Genomic DNA, 12,597 nt, shown 5'->3' on the forward strand with positions numbered 1-12,597 from the left:
TTTAGCTTGAGCTGAGCGCCGCGTGGTTTCAACTGTCTGAGTGTTCATGAACTCATCACATCCAGGCAGCACGTCCACCTCAGCAGAACAACATTATCCTTGGAAACACTTCCAGCCTCCCTCCTCTCACTTGTTTCAGCGTTTCAGTGTAGAAGGCGGATCATTCTGACTTCAGCTCCACTGCTCAGTCGTGCTGTAATGTCTGTAAATAGAAGGAACAACAAGGCCGATCAGCTGGAGGATCTCTGACCAGAACCCCTCCTGGACCAGGTTCACATTCTGACTTTGACCAAGTCAGTAATTCATGCTCCTTAGAACCAGACATAACATCTCAGTTCCAGTATTTTCATAAGATAATGAAGGTGAAGAAGGTGGAAGCTGGACTTCTGTTTGACTGTTTAAAGCGCAGCAGCAGGAGGATCTGCTGTGAGATGATTCCTTCAGAGTCTAACTTCTCAGCAGGAAACCTCCTGATGATCGGCCTTGAACTGAAGAGCTGCTGAGCATCTTTTTGGCTTTGTGCTGCTGAAGTCTGGATTTCTGCTGTGGGACTGGACTGTAGCTGGACTCTAAGTTCTCCTGCAGCACGGTAGCGTTCTGACATCATGTCCCTGTCAGGCAGCAAAATCCAAGCTTAGTGCTGGAACCTGCTCTGATCCTCAGGTTCTGCTCTTCTGGGTTTGTAATGTTTCTGTGGCCTGAGCTGAGATGAATGCTGGTGTAAAACCTGCTGATGGCATAAGTCCCTCTGACAGCTCTGAAGCTGTTGTAAGTTTACAGAAACTGTAATGAGAATCTCATTAATGGAGGCTGAGCGTCCCAAACGCTCCTCGCTGCTCCAGCTCGGAGCCACATGTGGTCCAGAGCTGCAGCGCTGCAACATGTGGTTTGATTTAGTGCTGTGGAAAGATTAAATTGGAAACTTGGAGAAGTGAAAAAGGGCTGCGTCCTTTCTTATTATGAAATTTAACCGAGTCTCACGGAAGCTTTAATCAAAGGTACAGCACGCTGCAGGACGAGCACCTCGACCGCTCGCCTGTTGTGGATCAGAACCGCTCTGTGTGCTCAGGAGGGTTGGCAGCTTCAGCTGGACCCAGTTTCCTCTTTTCTAAGCACATGATGCAATCCTCCACTAATGTTACAGCAGTGAGGGCAGAAAAACTCTCATCGTAAAATGAAATGTGTTTGTATGAAGGCCAGCGTGGTTGTGTGCAGGTAGAACCGCGAACCCGAACCTAAGCCACCGCTCAGAGACCCGAGGGTTCTGTAAATGAGAACAAAGCCCTGAAGGTGCTGATGTTGACGTGCTGGTGGCTGCTGGGTGAGGCTGAGGGCAGTGGAGCCTTCAGAGCTGCTGCAGGTTGCAGTAAACTGCCTTGTTGACACATCGAAATGTTCTTATTGTGGTGGAAGTGTTTCCGAGCAGCAGAGCGGTCAGTAATGTTCTGTGGCAGCTGGCATGACTGGAATGTGGCGCTGCAGCCGAAAAACACCGACTGAGGAGACGTCCAACATGCTGGAGCAGAGCAAGCTCCATTCCTGTTGGTGGTGAAACAAAGTGCAGAAAGCTGATGATATCTATATGATATATAAAGTATATGCACTCAGACATCAACAGCTGGATCAGCTCACCTGGTTTCAGGTAAATGTGACATCACAGCTCCTTTTGTTTAAACCAAAGTTTTGTCTCTGAGCTGTAACTGATGGAGACCAGTGAGACGTTTAGGGAACATCTGGGAACTGCAGCATCTGCTAACAAACACTAATTCCAACAGATCTGAAGAAGGAGAAGCTGCCTTCAACCAAACTTTTACCTGCAGCTTTATTTCTGTTCACATTCATTTACATCATGTGTTCAGAAAACAACATTTGTGAAAGCTGACAGAAAAGGTGACGTTCAGACAGTCAGACGTCCTAAATGAGAAGGTTCGGTGCTGATGTGAGAAGGTCCAACTGCACTTCTGTTGCTGTTCATTCAACAATGAAGCCACAGAACCGCTGGTGACCTTTGATTGTACAATGACTACATATAAAGACTAAAGTGGACTCTGGCGACGCCCGTCCTCTGACCGGTCGTTCAGTGGATGTGAATCCCTGTTCAGCTGGTTCAGGCTCAATCTTTCTGGTTCAGGTCCAGACTGATGAAGACGCCGGTGTTGAAACTTTAGTTTGTTGTCTTTGAGCTGAGAAGCTCCTGATTCAGCTGCATTCTGCTGGAGAACGTGCAGAAAACGCTCTTTTAACAGAAGAACTTGTTCTGTTCAAAAACCAGCAGCTGGAACAAACGAGTGCAGAACGTGTGGTGACCTGTAGCACCTGCACGGATCATCTGTGGGGTAGGGTTAGGATCATGCCCTCCTATGATTATTATCATTGTTATGTGTGTAATATCATTAGTCTGAATCAGCATCTCTCTGATTTGGATCATTTTGTCATGTTTAGTCTTCCTGCAGTTATTGAGGTTGCTTTGGTGGTTCTGAATGAAAGTTTGGAGTGTTTGGTGCAAGTTCAAAAGACTTTTCACAGAAATCCACCAGAGTGAACTCTGGTCTATCTATCCATCTATCCATCTATCCATCTATCTATCCATCTATCCATCTATCTATCTATCTATCCATCTATCCATCTATCCATCTATCTATCTATCTATCCATCTATCCATCTATCTATCCATCTATCCATCTATCTATCTATCTATCTATCCATCTATCCATCTATCTATCTATCTATCTATCTATCTATCCATCTATCCATCTATCTATCCATCTATCCATCTATCCATCCATCTATCCATCTATCCATCTATCCATCTATCCATCTATCCATCTATCCATCCATCCATAACTAGACAGAGAGACAGATGGATTTATAAATGGTATATTTACAGATAAAACTGTATTTTGACAGATTACTGATGATGCTTGTAGCTCTTACACGCTGATGAGAACACATGGATTAACATTTTGTCTGTAATTATACATCTACCAAACAAATTTGTGTAAAATTACATAAATTACATAATCCAAATGTCTTTTCTGTTAATTGGCATTAGTTGTGTTTTTTCCTAGAAATACATGTAGAGTATTAAACTGTAATTTGACTGTTATATATATATATATATATGTGTGTGTGTGTGTCACCGGTTTTTAATGTTATTTAGACAAACGGTGGCAGAAGAACTGAAACTAAAATGAGCTTTAGTTTTACTGCCTGATGAAATGAAAGAAGTCAGTCAGTGGTTAAGACAGAAAAATATTTATTGGTTAAAATAGCTTTTCACAGATACAATGAATGAGTTCTCTTTGCCATCATGCACTGACACTGTACAACAGTGGATCTCCTCCGTTCTCAACCGGTCACTGATATTATGCACTGTAGTGATTTCTGTTATAAAATAAATTAGTAACATGTCTATCAGAAAACTCTTGAACCACTGACTGTGTGAATCATATTACATCTCTATCTATCACCAACGTCTCAGTGCAAATGCCATTGTAGCCGAAAGATCCATGACATCTGTAAGTACCGACAAAACAAGTTCAAACATTACAACAAAAACAGAAGAAGTCCAAATTGAGATTGATTCTAGTGTTTGTAGAGGTGGAGCTACATCGGCATACATTTCATATAAGTGACTAAATATTAGTCCAGATCTATAAGCAGTCTTCTAAAAACTCACATTTTTATTGTGACACAGTTAGCTTGATTTACAGTACTACATATCTATTTCTCAAGCAGCAACGGTTACATCGAGTCTGAAAGACAAAACAAAACCTACAGAACAAAAAAAATCACTCACTCAAATACGAAAATCATCACTCTGCTGCGTTTCTCTCAGGAGATGAAGAAGGAGAAAGAGCTCATCGAATGCACTGATAAAGCCTTTCTGAATGAAGCCACAAACAGACAGATCAGCCGAACCGTCTCCTGCCACGTTCACACACAATGAAAACACAACAGCAACACAAATTCAAAGTTTCTCAGGAAATAACAGTCCATGCTGACTGATAAACTTACACAAGAAACAATAGAAAGACTGTCAATAAATACACAGTTTGTGGGGAGCTGATGGAAGATGTTTCTTTGAGATACTGGATAGTAGTCAATTGTTGCTCTTAGTGGTTGATGCCAGGCAATAAATACGAACAGGAACGTAATGAAGCCTTCTGTAGGTCACCTGCAGGGAGGGATGGACGCTCTGCAACACAAACTGTCTGACTTCAAACGTGACGTCAGTGGAAACGAGAAGAAATGGATTAATCATGTCTGACACACCAGCAAACTGTAGGAGCAGCGCAGATTTCCATCTACAAACCCTGACCCGTCCTGCTGGTTCTGATCGTGTGCTGTTCACCAGCTTTAGAACAGAGTGTCCCATAACCCGCCACACCAGGACTCGTCGCTTTCTGGATCAATCAATCAGCTGTTTGGCCTAAAACGTCAGAAAATGAGGATCAGAGTTCCTCAAACGTCGTGTTTAGTCCGAAGACGTTCAGTTTAGTGTCACAGAGGAAGAACCCAGAACACATCCACTGAATCAGAACTTAAAATGACTCCCACTGATTGGTCAGCGTGGATAGAGATCAATTTAAAAGCTGATGACTAATCAATTAGTCGTTGATCTTTAGATCTCACATTTGTATTAAATCCTGTCCTGAAATCTGAAAAACAACAGATCAGCTGTTCAGACTGGAGCTGAAGGGAACCTTTCAGTGTTTCTGGTTCCACTGCAGGTCCAACAGCTCCAACATCAACTCAGAGACCAGAACAAGCAGTGACCGGACGGAGTCGAACCAATCAGCATCTGTCTTCTGAGTCTAACCAATCAGCACTAAGAACCGTGCAGCAGCTCACGACTGCTCAGAAGAACCGAACCAGCCCGGCAACAGGTTCCACAGGGACGGTTCTGCTGGTTGGAACACGCGTTCAGCACCCTGCAGTGACAACAGCCTAACATGAGCCGAGCTACAGATAAAACTGGTTCTGATTGGACCTGCTGTGATGTGCTGAGCTGCAGCTTAGTTCTGCAGAAACACGTCTTTGGGGCGACAAACCAACTTGAACGCAGCAGAATTTATCCTCGATCCAAACTCAGCGTTCTTGATTCTCATGGAGATGCTTCCCGAACCTGGACCAGATAGTTTAACTTAGTTTGGACTAGTTTAGATTAGATCAGTTTAGTTTAGGGGATTTAGATTTGCAGGTTTGGACCTCTGATCAGTGCTTACCAATGGAGAACAGTTATTAAAGAACCTGTTGGACCGTAAAGGAGACACTCTGTTGTAAAGCTGCTGGAAAAAGAACTAACAAACAGAACAGAACCGAATATAGAACCTCAGCAAGTTAAAACCCAGTCAGTCAGTCAGTCAGTCAGTCAGTCAGTCAGGGAACCAATGAGGTTCTCTGTTAGACCCTTGTTTAGGTTCTAAGGAGCATCCCTGTTGGACCTGGTTCTGGTTCTAAGGAGCATCCCTGTTGGACTCGTTCTAAGTGGAGTCCCTAATAGACCTTGTTCTAAATCTAAGGTGCGTCCCTGTTGGACCTGGATCTAGTTCTAAGGGGTGTCCCTGTTGGACCTGGTTCTGGTTCTTGTCCTGGTCCGGTGTTGTTTCTTACAGGTGGGTTAAGGCCACTAAAGCTACAGATGTTGTACCTTGACAGTGTTACCGAGCAGGTTTAGCGTCTCTTTGACCAACTAAGAGTTTCTACTGAAGACTGAGGTTAGTCCCACCTCTGATGAACCATGTGATCAAGTGTTTCCTGATTCGCCGGCCGCAGCCAGCGGAGGTGGAGGGAGGAGCCTCGGTTTAGACGTCCAGGTCGTCCGGCCTGGCCCGGCTGCTCATGCGGCTGCTGGCCCGGCTGCAGGGCCTGGCGTCCATCAGCGCCAGCGGCTGCAGCTCGTGTCCCGCTGACGAGGACAGTTTCTTATGCTCGTGGGTGTCGTCGGGGAAATCAAAGGCTTGTGCGTGGGAGTTTGAAATAGTGCTTCCTCCCCCGTTCTGGCCCAGCCGGTTCTGCTCTGTGGAGTAGTTTGCCCAGTTCTGCTCGTTGGCCTGCTTATTATAGTTTCGGCAGGAGCCAGTTCCCCGCTCCCCGGTGGCCAGCTTGTAGCCTGGCGGCGACATGGGCGACAGCGGAGCGGTGGGCGACGAGCAGCCGTTGTAGTAGGCGTACTTGGTGGAGGACAGATCTTTGGGGGTGGGGCTTAGCGTGCCGCCACTCGGGTACAGTGTCGGCTGCTGTTTGCCCTTCACTCGGTCCTTGATCCGCTTGAAGAAGACGTAGAACAGCTCGATGATGTTGAGCAGCAGCGACACCAGAGACACCACCAGCATGAAGATGATGAAGACGGTCTTCTCGGTGGGCCGGGACAGGAAGCAGTCCACTCTGTGTGGACACGGAGACCTCTCGCAGGTGTAGACGGCTGACAGGCTGAAGCCGTACATGTACCACTGGATCACCAGGAAGCCCACCTCGAACATGGACTTGAAGAAGATGCTAACGATGTAAGTTCTCAGCAGCGCTCCTTTCATCTTCACTTTGCCGTGCTCCTCGATGCCGTATTTCAGCTTTTTCATCTCGATCTTCTTCAGCGGTATGTCGACGTCGGCGCCGTCGTTCTGCACGGCTTTAAGCTCCTCCTCCTTCCGGTTGAGTTTTTGCTCCTTCCGGTTCAGGTAGAAGACATGAGCCAGGTAGAGCAGCGTGGGCGTCGACACAAAGATGATCTGCAGCACCCAGAAGCGAACGTGGGAGATGGGGAAGGACTTGTCGTAGCAGACGTTCTCACAACCGGGCTGCTGCGTGTTACATTTGAAGGCCGACTGCTCGTCGCCCCAGGCCGACTCCACCGCCGTCCCCAGAACCAGGATCCTGAAGATGAAGAGCACCGACAGCCACACCTTCCCTCCGGCGGTCGAGTAGGCCTGGACCTTGTCCAGCAGACGACCCAGAGCACTCCAGTCACCCATTCTGAGGGAGGTTAGCTGTGGACAGAGAGGCAAAGTTCAGCTGGTTCTGTTCACAACGGATCAACAGTTTAACAGTTCAGCAGTTTAATTACGATACGATACGATAAGCCCACGATTAATCCCACAGTGGGGAAATGTGCAGAACAATTAGCTAATGCAACAAACATCAGCCCAGAACAGCATTATACCTGGTGTTCGTACGCTTGATCCCTGGTTCTGATTCCAGAGACACAAACGGTTCTGGACAGCAGTGAGTCTATTAAAGGCAAACTGTCCAAATAAATAAACCCAAAGCTCCTTATGCTGGGTTTACATCAGAAACCTTTAACATGAGAACGAGGCAGCCGGTGTTTCAGACGACTTTGTTGAGTTTCATCTCCCTGATGGAGGTCAGCAGGCTGATCATGGTTCAGCTCAGAGGAGTCCATCAGCGTTTCACAGCAGCTTCACAGCTTTTCCACAGAACAGAGAACATCTGAGGATTCATCAGTGACCACAGTTAAGTCTCCTGTTGCTGAGAAAGTGTTCATGTGCAGGACTATCTCTAGTGTTTGTATTCAGGTGGTACAGACGCTGTTCTGATCAATAAAGAATGAAACACATGTGAAAGAGCAGGTTTGGTGTTTAGAGAAGTCCTTCAGCATTCGTCAGCTCGTGATCAAACAGCTCCGAGACTGAAGGAGACAAAACGAAATGTTTCATGACGCACAACATGAGTTAATCCAATTACTGAGATCAGGGACAGAAAACACTTTTATGCAACACTGATGTGAAAATATGGAATGAAAACGGACACGTTAAGAAAATCTGTAACGAGCTTCGAGCATGTGTCAGAAAAAGTGTTTTTGATTAAAGTGACTTGAAGGAAGCTGAAGCTCATCAGGTTGTTCTATCTGCTCTGAGTGGAAAGTTCAAACATCCTGACCTACTGAAGCTCATCAGAAAACTGCTCATGCTGCTTTAAAAACACAGGATCCATCCGGAGATATTCTCCAAACCTTCTTCACAATGTGTCAGATGAGGTTTTGGGCCTTTTTTGAAAAATCAGTGTGTTTTAAGACAAAGGAACTGTTTCATGACGAATATTTCCAGAGTTTCAAAGAGACTCCTGCAAACTAATCTGCTGTTTTTCTCAGCCTTCATCAGACTGATCACTTCACTCCCTGGTGACGATCCAACACCTGGACAGTCAGAGTCTGGAAGTGTTTTATGGAGCTTCAGCTGCCTCAGTGTTCAAACTCCTGAGGGAATAAATCAGGACACAAAGCTGCAGAAGAGAACATGGACAGAACCTCCAGATGAAACAGTTCAGACTGAAGCCAACACACTGAGGTCAGTTCAGTCCCAAGAGGTTCTGAACTGGTTCAGTTAGACCGAACCCAAACCCACTCAGCTTTTATTCCCATAAGACAGCCACAGTTAGACCAACGTGTTCTGACAGGATCCAGCAGCTGTTTGTCTGTAAAATGTCAGAAAACAGTAAAAATGAGGATCAGAGTTCCTCAAATGTCTCGTTTAGTCCAAAGATGTTCAGCTTAGTGTCACAGAGGACAGAACCCAGGAGTGAACCCACAGCATCCAGTCCAGTAGATTCTCCCTCTGAGAGAAACACTCGCTTTGACATGAACCAGAACACGAGAACGTGGTTTCACTCAGAGAATTTGGACTTTTTAACAATTTGAATATTGAACATGTCATGGATGAATCCTGCCAGCTGTAGCCGAGGATGTGAAATATTAAATCGGTCCAGTTCGATGGAGACGTCAGCAGGCCTCTGAAACAGCTCCAATGTTTCCACAGAAGGTTCAGCAAGAGGCTCGGAGAACCCTGAGAGCAGCGAGCTGCTTTATTCAGAGAAACCCGTTGATTAAATCAGTTCGAGCTGCTGCACATGAACCGGGCTCACGAGGGCTTCAAGGTTCCAGCAGGTCTGCTCAAAGAACAGCTCAGAACTTTAACCTTCAGGCTACTGACAAAGCACCTACAGAACCGGGACTCGGATCAGCTTCTTCTGCTGGTACCAGACAGAGAACCTTAGGTTGTTCTGGTACCAGACAGAGAACCTCCCGCCACTTTCTACATGACTGACTCGGTGAAAACCAGACAAAGCAGAACAATAGACGAGCAGCAACCTGCTGAGAACAACCAACGCTGAGTCTGTAAAGTACTGTAACTAAGTACTGTAACTAAGTACTGTAACTAAGTACTGTAACTTTGAACTGTAACTAAGTACTGCAGCTGTGTAAAGTATGTAACTCTGTACAGGAAATCGTAAAGTACTGCAGCGCTGTGAAGTAACTCCATGAAGTACTGTAACTCTGTGAAGTACAAAAAGTTAGAGTACTGTAACTAAGTACTGTAACTAAAGTAACTGTCGGCTTTCTGAGTGTAAAAGCAGCAGTTTTCTGTCAAACGTTCTTGTGTTCGAACGGAATCAGAGAACTTTAAATAAAGTTCCGCCGAACTTCACAGAACTTCTCCGTCTGAGCTTCGAGCTGCTGAAGTTCGGTTCGAACTTTCAGCTGCGGGTTTAAACGGCAGCGACTCATTCAGAGGAAGAAACGGAAAAGTTCAGAAGCTCTGTAAAGTTTTCTGTGAGACGGGCTGAAGGACCAGAGAACCGGAGCAGAAACTCTGCTGCGGCTCTAAAAGTTTGGAGCAAAGAAGCAGAACCAGAACCAGACGAACTCACCTGGAAGAGGCAGGGAAGTGTCCGCCTGAAGACTTTCTCTGGGCTGAATCCAACAGACGAACCGGAGCAGAGTGACCCGGAGACTCGGTCCGGCCCGCTTATAAGACGACCCACCGAGAGGCGGCGTCACGTGACCGTGACGTCACTCCCACACGGAGGGAGCAGCCCGTTAACCAGCAGCTCACGAGCCGGTAACTAACCGTTAACTAACCCTGCAGTATCTAAGTACAGTTACTCCAGTACTGAACCAGGGCGCAGCTGTGATTGGTTTATACTCCACTGCATGTACTTCAAAGTTTTAGTTACTTTTCAGGTTGAGAGTACTAATGTAACGATAAAGTACATGATGCTGGAGATGACAATACCTGCAGGAGGTGAAGGACTGAAGAATTCTGTTGTGATGATGATGCTTAGGTAGGATTTGAATGCAGAACTTTTACATGTAATGGAGTATTTCTACTCCACTGTAGTACTGCTGCATTTGCTTCAGTGCTGTTTTAATGTACTTTACTTGAGTATTTCCATGTTTTACTGCTTTTTACTTCTACTTCGTTACATTCACCTGACAGCTGCAGATACTGTGCAGCAGTACGAGAAAGTAACTGAGTACTGACTTTGCAGATTAATTTATCATCCAGTAAGTAATATGATAAAATACCACACTGTGTAATATATTATTAAATAACATCCATCCATCATCTCTACACCTTCATCCCCACCAGGGTCATGGGGGGCGGAGCCTATCCCAGCTGACTCAGGGTGAAGGCAGGTTCACCTGGACAGGTAACCAGTCTATCACAGGGCTACACTTAGAGACAGACAACCAAGCACACTCACATTCACACCTACGGACAATTTACAATCACCAATTAACCTCAGCATGTTTCTGGACTGTGGGAGGAAGCCGGAGAACCCGGAGAGAACCCACGCTGCACGGGGAGAACATGGAGACTCCACGCAGGAAGATCCCGGGTGTCCTCACCGGGACGCCAACCGGCGACCTTCTAGCTGTGAGGCCACGATGCTAACCACTGATCCACCTGCAGCTCAGTTCCAGTACAGCATGCAGGTATTTTACTTCTGTTTCTACATAAACTCTTGAGCTGTCCACACATTCCCTCCTTTCCTGCTCAGGTTGCAGATGCAGCAGGTGACGCAGGTCATTCTTAATGTCCTTCCTCCTGGCAACCCCCCCTCCTGTCCAGTTCCTCCTGAGGATCTCAAGGTGTTCCCAGGCCAGATGAGGTATTTTGTCCCTCCAGCAAGTTCTAGGTCTACCTCTCAGGGTCTCTAACCCTTTAGATGCACCTGGAAAGCCCCCAAAGGAAGTCGCCTGATCAGATGTCCAGAACACCTCAGCTGGATCTTTTAGATGAGAAGGAGCAGTGATTCTGAGCTCCTCATCCTCTTTAGTAGTCCTCAATAGAACCACACCATGAAGACTGAAGAACACTCCAAGAACTGGTGGAAAAGGTTGTTGAGAAGCATCAGTCAGGAGACGATAGAAGAACATCTCCAAGTTACTGAACATCTCTGGAGTCCAGTTAAAACCATCATGAAGACATGGAAGGACTATGGACCATGAGGAGATCTGACTAGAGCAGGACGTCCTCAGAGACTGAGTCACAGAGCAAGAAGGAGACTAGAGAGGGAGGCCAGCAAGACTCCTATGACTCCTCTGAAGGAGTTTCCAGCTCCAGCAGCTCAGATGTTAGAGACTGTTCATACAACAGCTGTTCTCTGTTCTTCACCATCAGAGCTTTATGGGAGACAAAGAGAAAGACTCTGTTGGAAAAAGCTCAGATTAAATCTGGACTAGAGTTCACCAGAAGACATGTGGAGACTCTGAAGTCACCTGGAAGAAGGTTCTCTGGTCTGAGGAGACCAACATCAAGCTTTCAGTCATCAGACTAGATGTGATGTTTGGATGTGAAGCACGGTGGTGGCAGCATCATGATGTGAAGTTATTGGGTTGTTTTCATGGAACTTTAACAACTGATTGAGCAAGTTTGACTAGTTGTACCACAAAAAACAAAAAGTATCGGTAGACGGGTCTGATACAAGTAGAACAGAGTCTAAATCTAACTGTTGTACTTGTTGAATGCATCACTACGGCCTCTAAAGGCTGGTATCAGTCCATCAGATTTATATCAAATATGATGCTGGACAGTTAAGAAATTACACAAAACTACTCAACAAGTCTCCTCCAAACCTGGTTCATGTCTGAAAGTGAAAAATATGTCCATATTAAAAACAAACAAGCAAAAGAAACACATCTCCTGGTTAAAGTTTAGAGAACCATTATGAAACCCCTGAACTGTGTTCTAATCAACGTTCTACCAATACTCTTGTTTCAAACCTTTATGGTTCCTGAGAGGATGTGTTCAGCCTCACAGTTCAAAGTCAGACAAAACCTGCTGACAGTAAGCAGGGAAGAAAGAATTCATGTTACCAAGTATTTCAAATATCAATTTTAAAAATGCACAGATATAAATATCCATGTTTCATGCTGTGAGAGTTTTCAGCCAATCAGAGCAGAACTTGTTCTGAAATGTGGTGGTTTGACTTTATCCAGTCTTTTTTTTTTCATTAATTGACTTTACTTTGTAGAAATCTGTTTTCACTTTGACATGAAAGAATTTATTTATTTATTTTTCTAAATTGTTGTCCAAAAAGCCAAACATAAATGAACCTGGATTGGACAGCAGTAAAGGTGGAGGCACCAGGGCCATGAACACCGTCACTTCCTCCACAGTGTGACTCTTCATCAACAGTCTGCAGATTTACTATCATTTAACGTCAGTTTCATGATAAGTACTACACACAGTTTGTCCTCAGTGTGTTCATCTGTAGCTTTGGTCCCACTGCAGGACACACAGCGCCACCTGGTGGTGAAGGTGATGCATCACATTGTACGTCCTGGAACAACAT

General features: G+C 45.5%; 1 protein-coding gene across 1 annotated transcript; it reads right to left on the minus strand.

Annotated features, from left to right (window-relative positions):
- Positions 1–3,239: 3,239 nt before the first annotated feature.
- gja1b (gap junction protein alpha 1b) lies at positions 3,240–9,745 on the minus strand. Its single transcript, XM_008296189.1, has 2 exons — positions 9,667–9,745; positions 3,240–6,989 (listed from the first exon to the last, which is right to left on the minus strand). The coding sequence occupies exon 2, from the start codon at positions 6,972–6,974 to the stop codon at positions 5,808–5,810; it is 1,167 nt and encodes a 388-aa protein (XP_008294411.1). The 5' UTR covers positions 6,975–6,989; positions 9,667–9,745; the 3' UTR covers positions 3,240–5,807.
- Positions 9,746–12,597: the final 2,852 nt, after the last annotated feature.

Source organism: Stegastes partitus, unplaced genomic scaffold (assembly GCF_000690725.1).
Source record: "Stegastes partitus isolate 25-593 unplaced genomic scaffold, Stegastes_partitus-1.0.2 Scaffold1109, whole genome shotgun sequence".
NCBI lineage: Eukaryota > Metazoa > Chordata > Actinopteri > Pomacentridae > Stegastes > Stegastes partitus.

Bases quoted from the DNA above. Each gene is read 5' to 3' on its own strand.
- gja1b (XM_008296189.1), bottom strand. From the start codon at position 6,974: ATGGGTGACTGGAGTGCTCTGGGTCGTCTGCTGGACAAGGTCCAGGCC.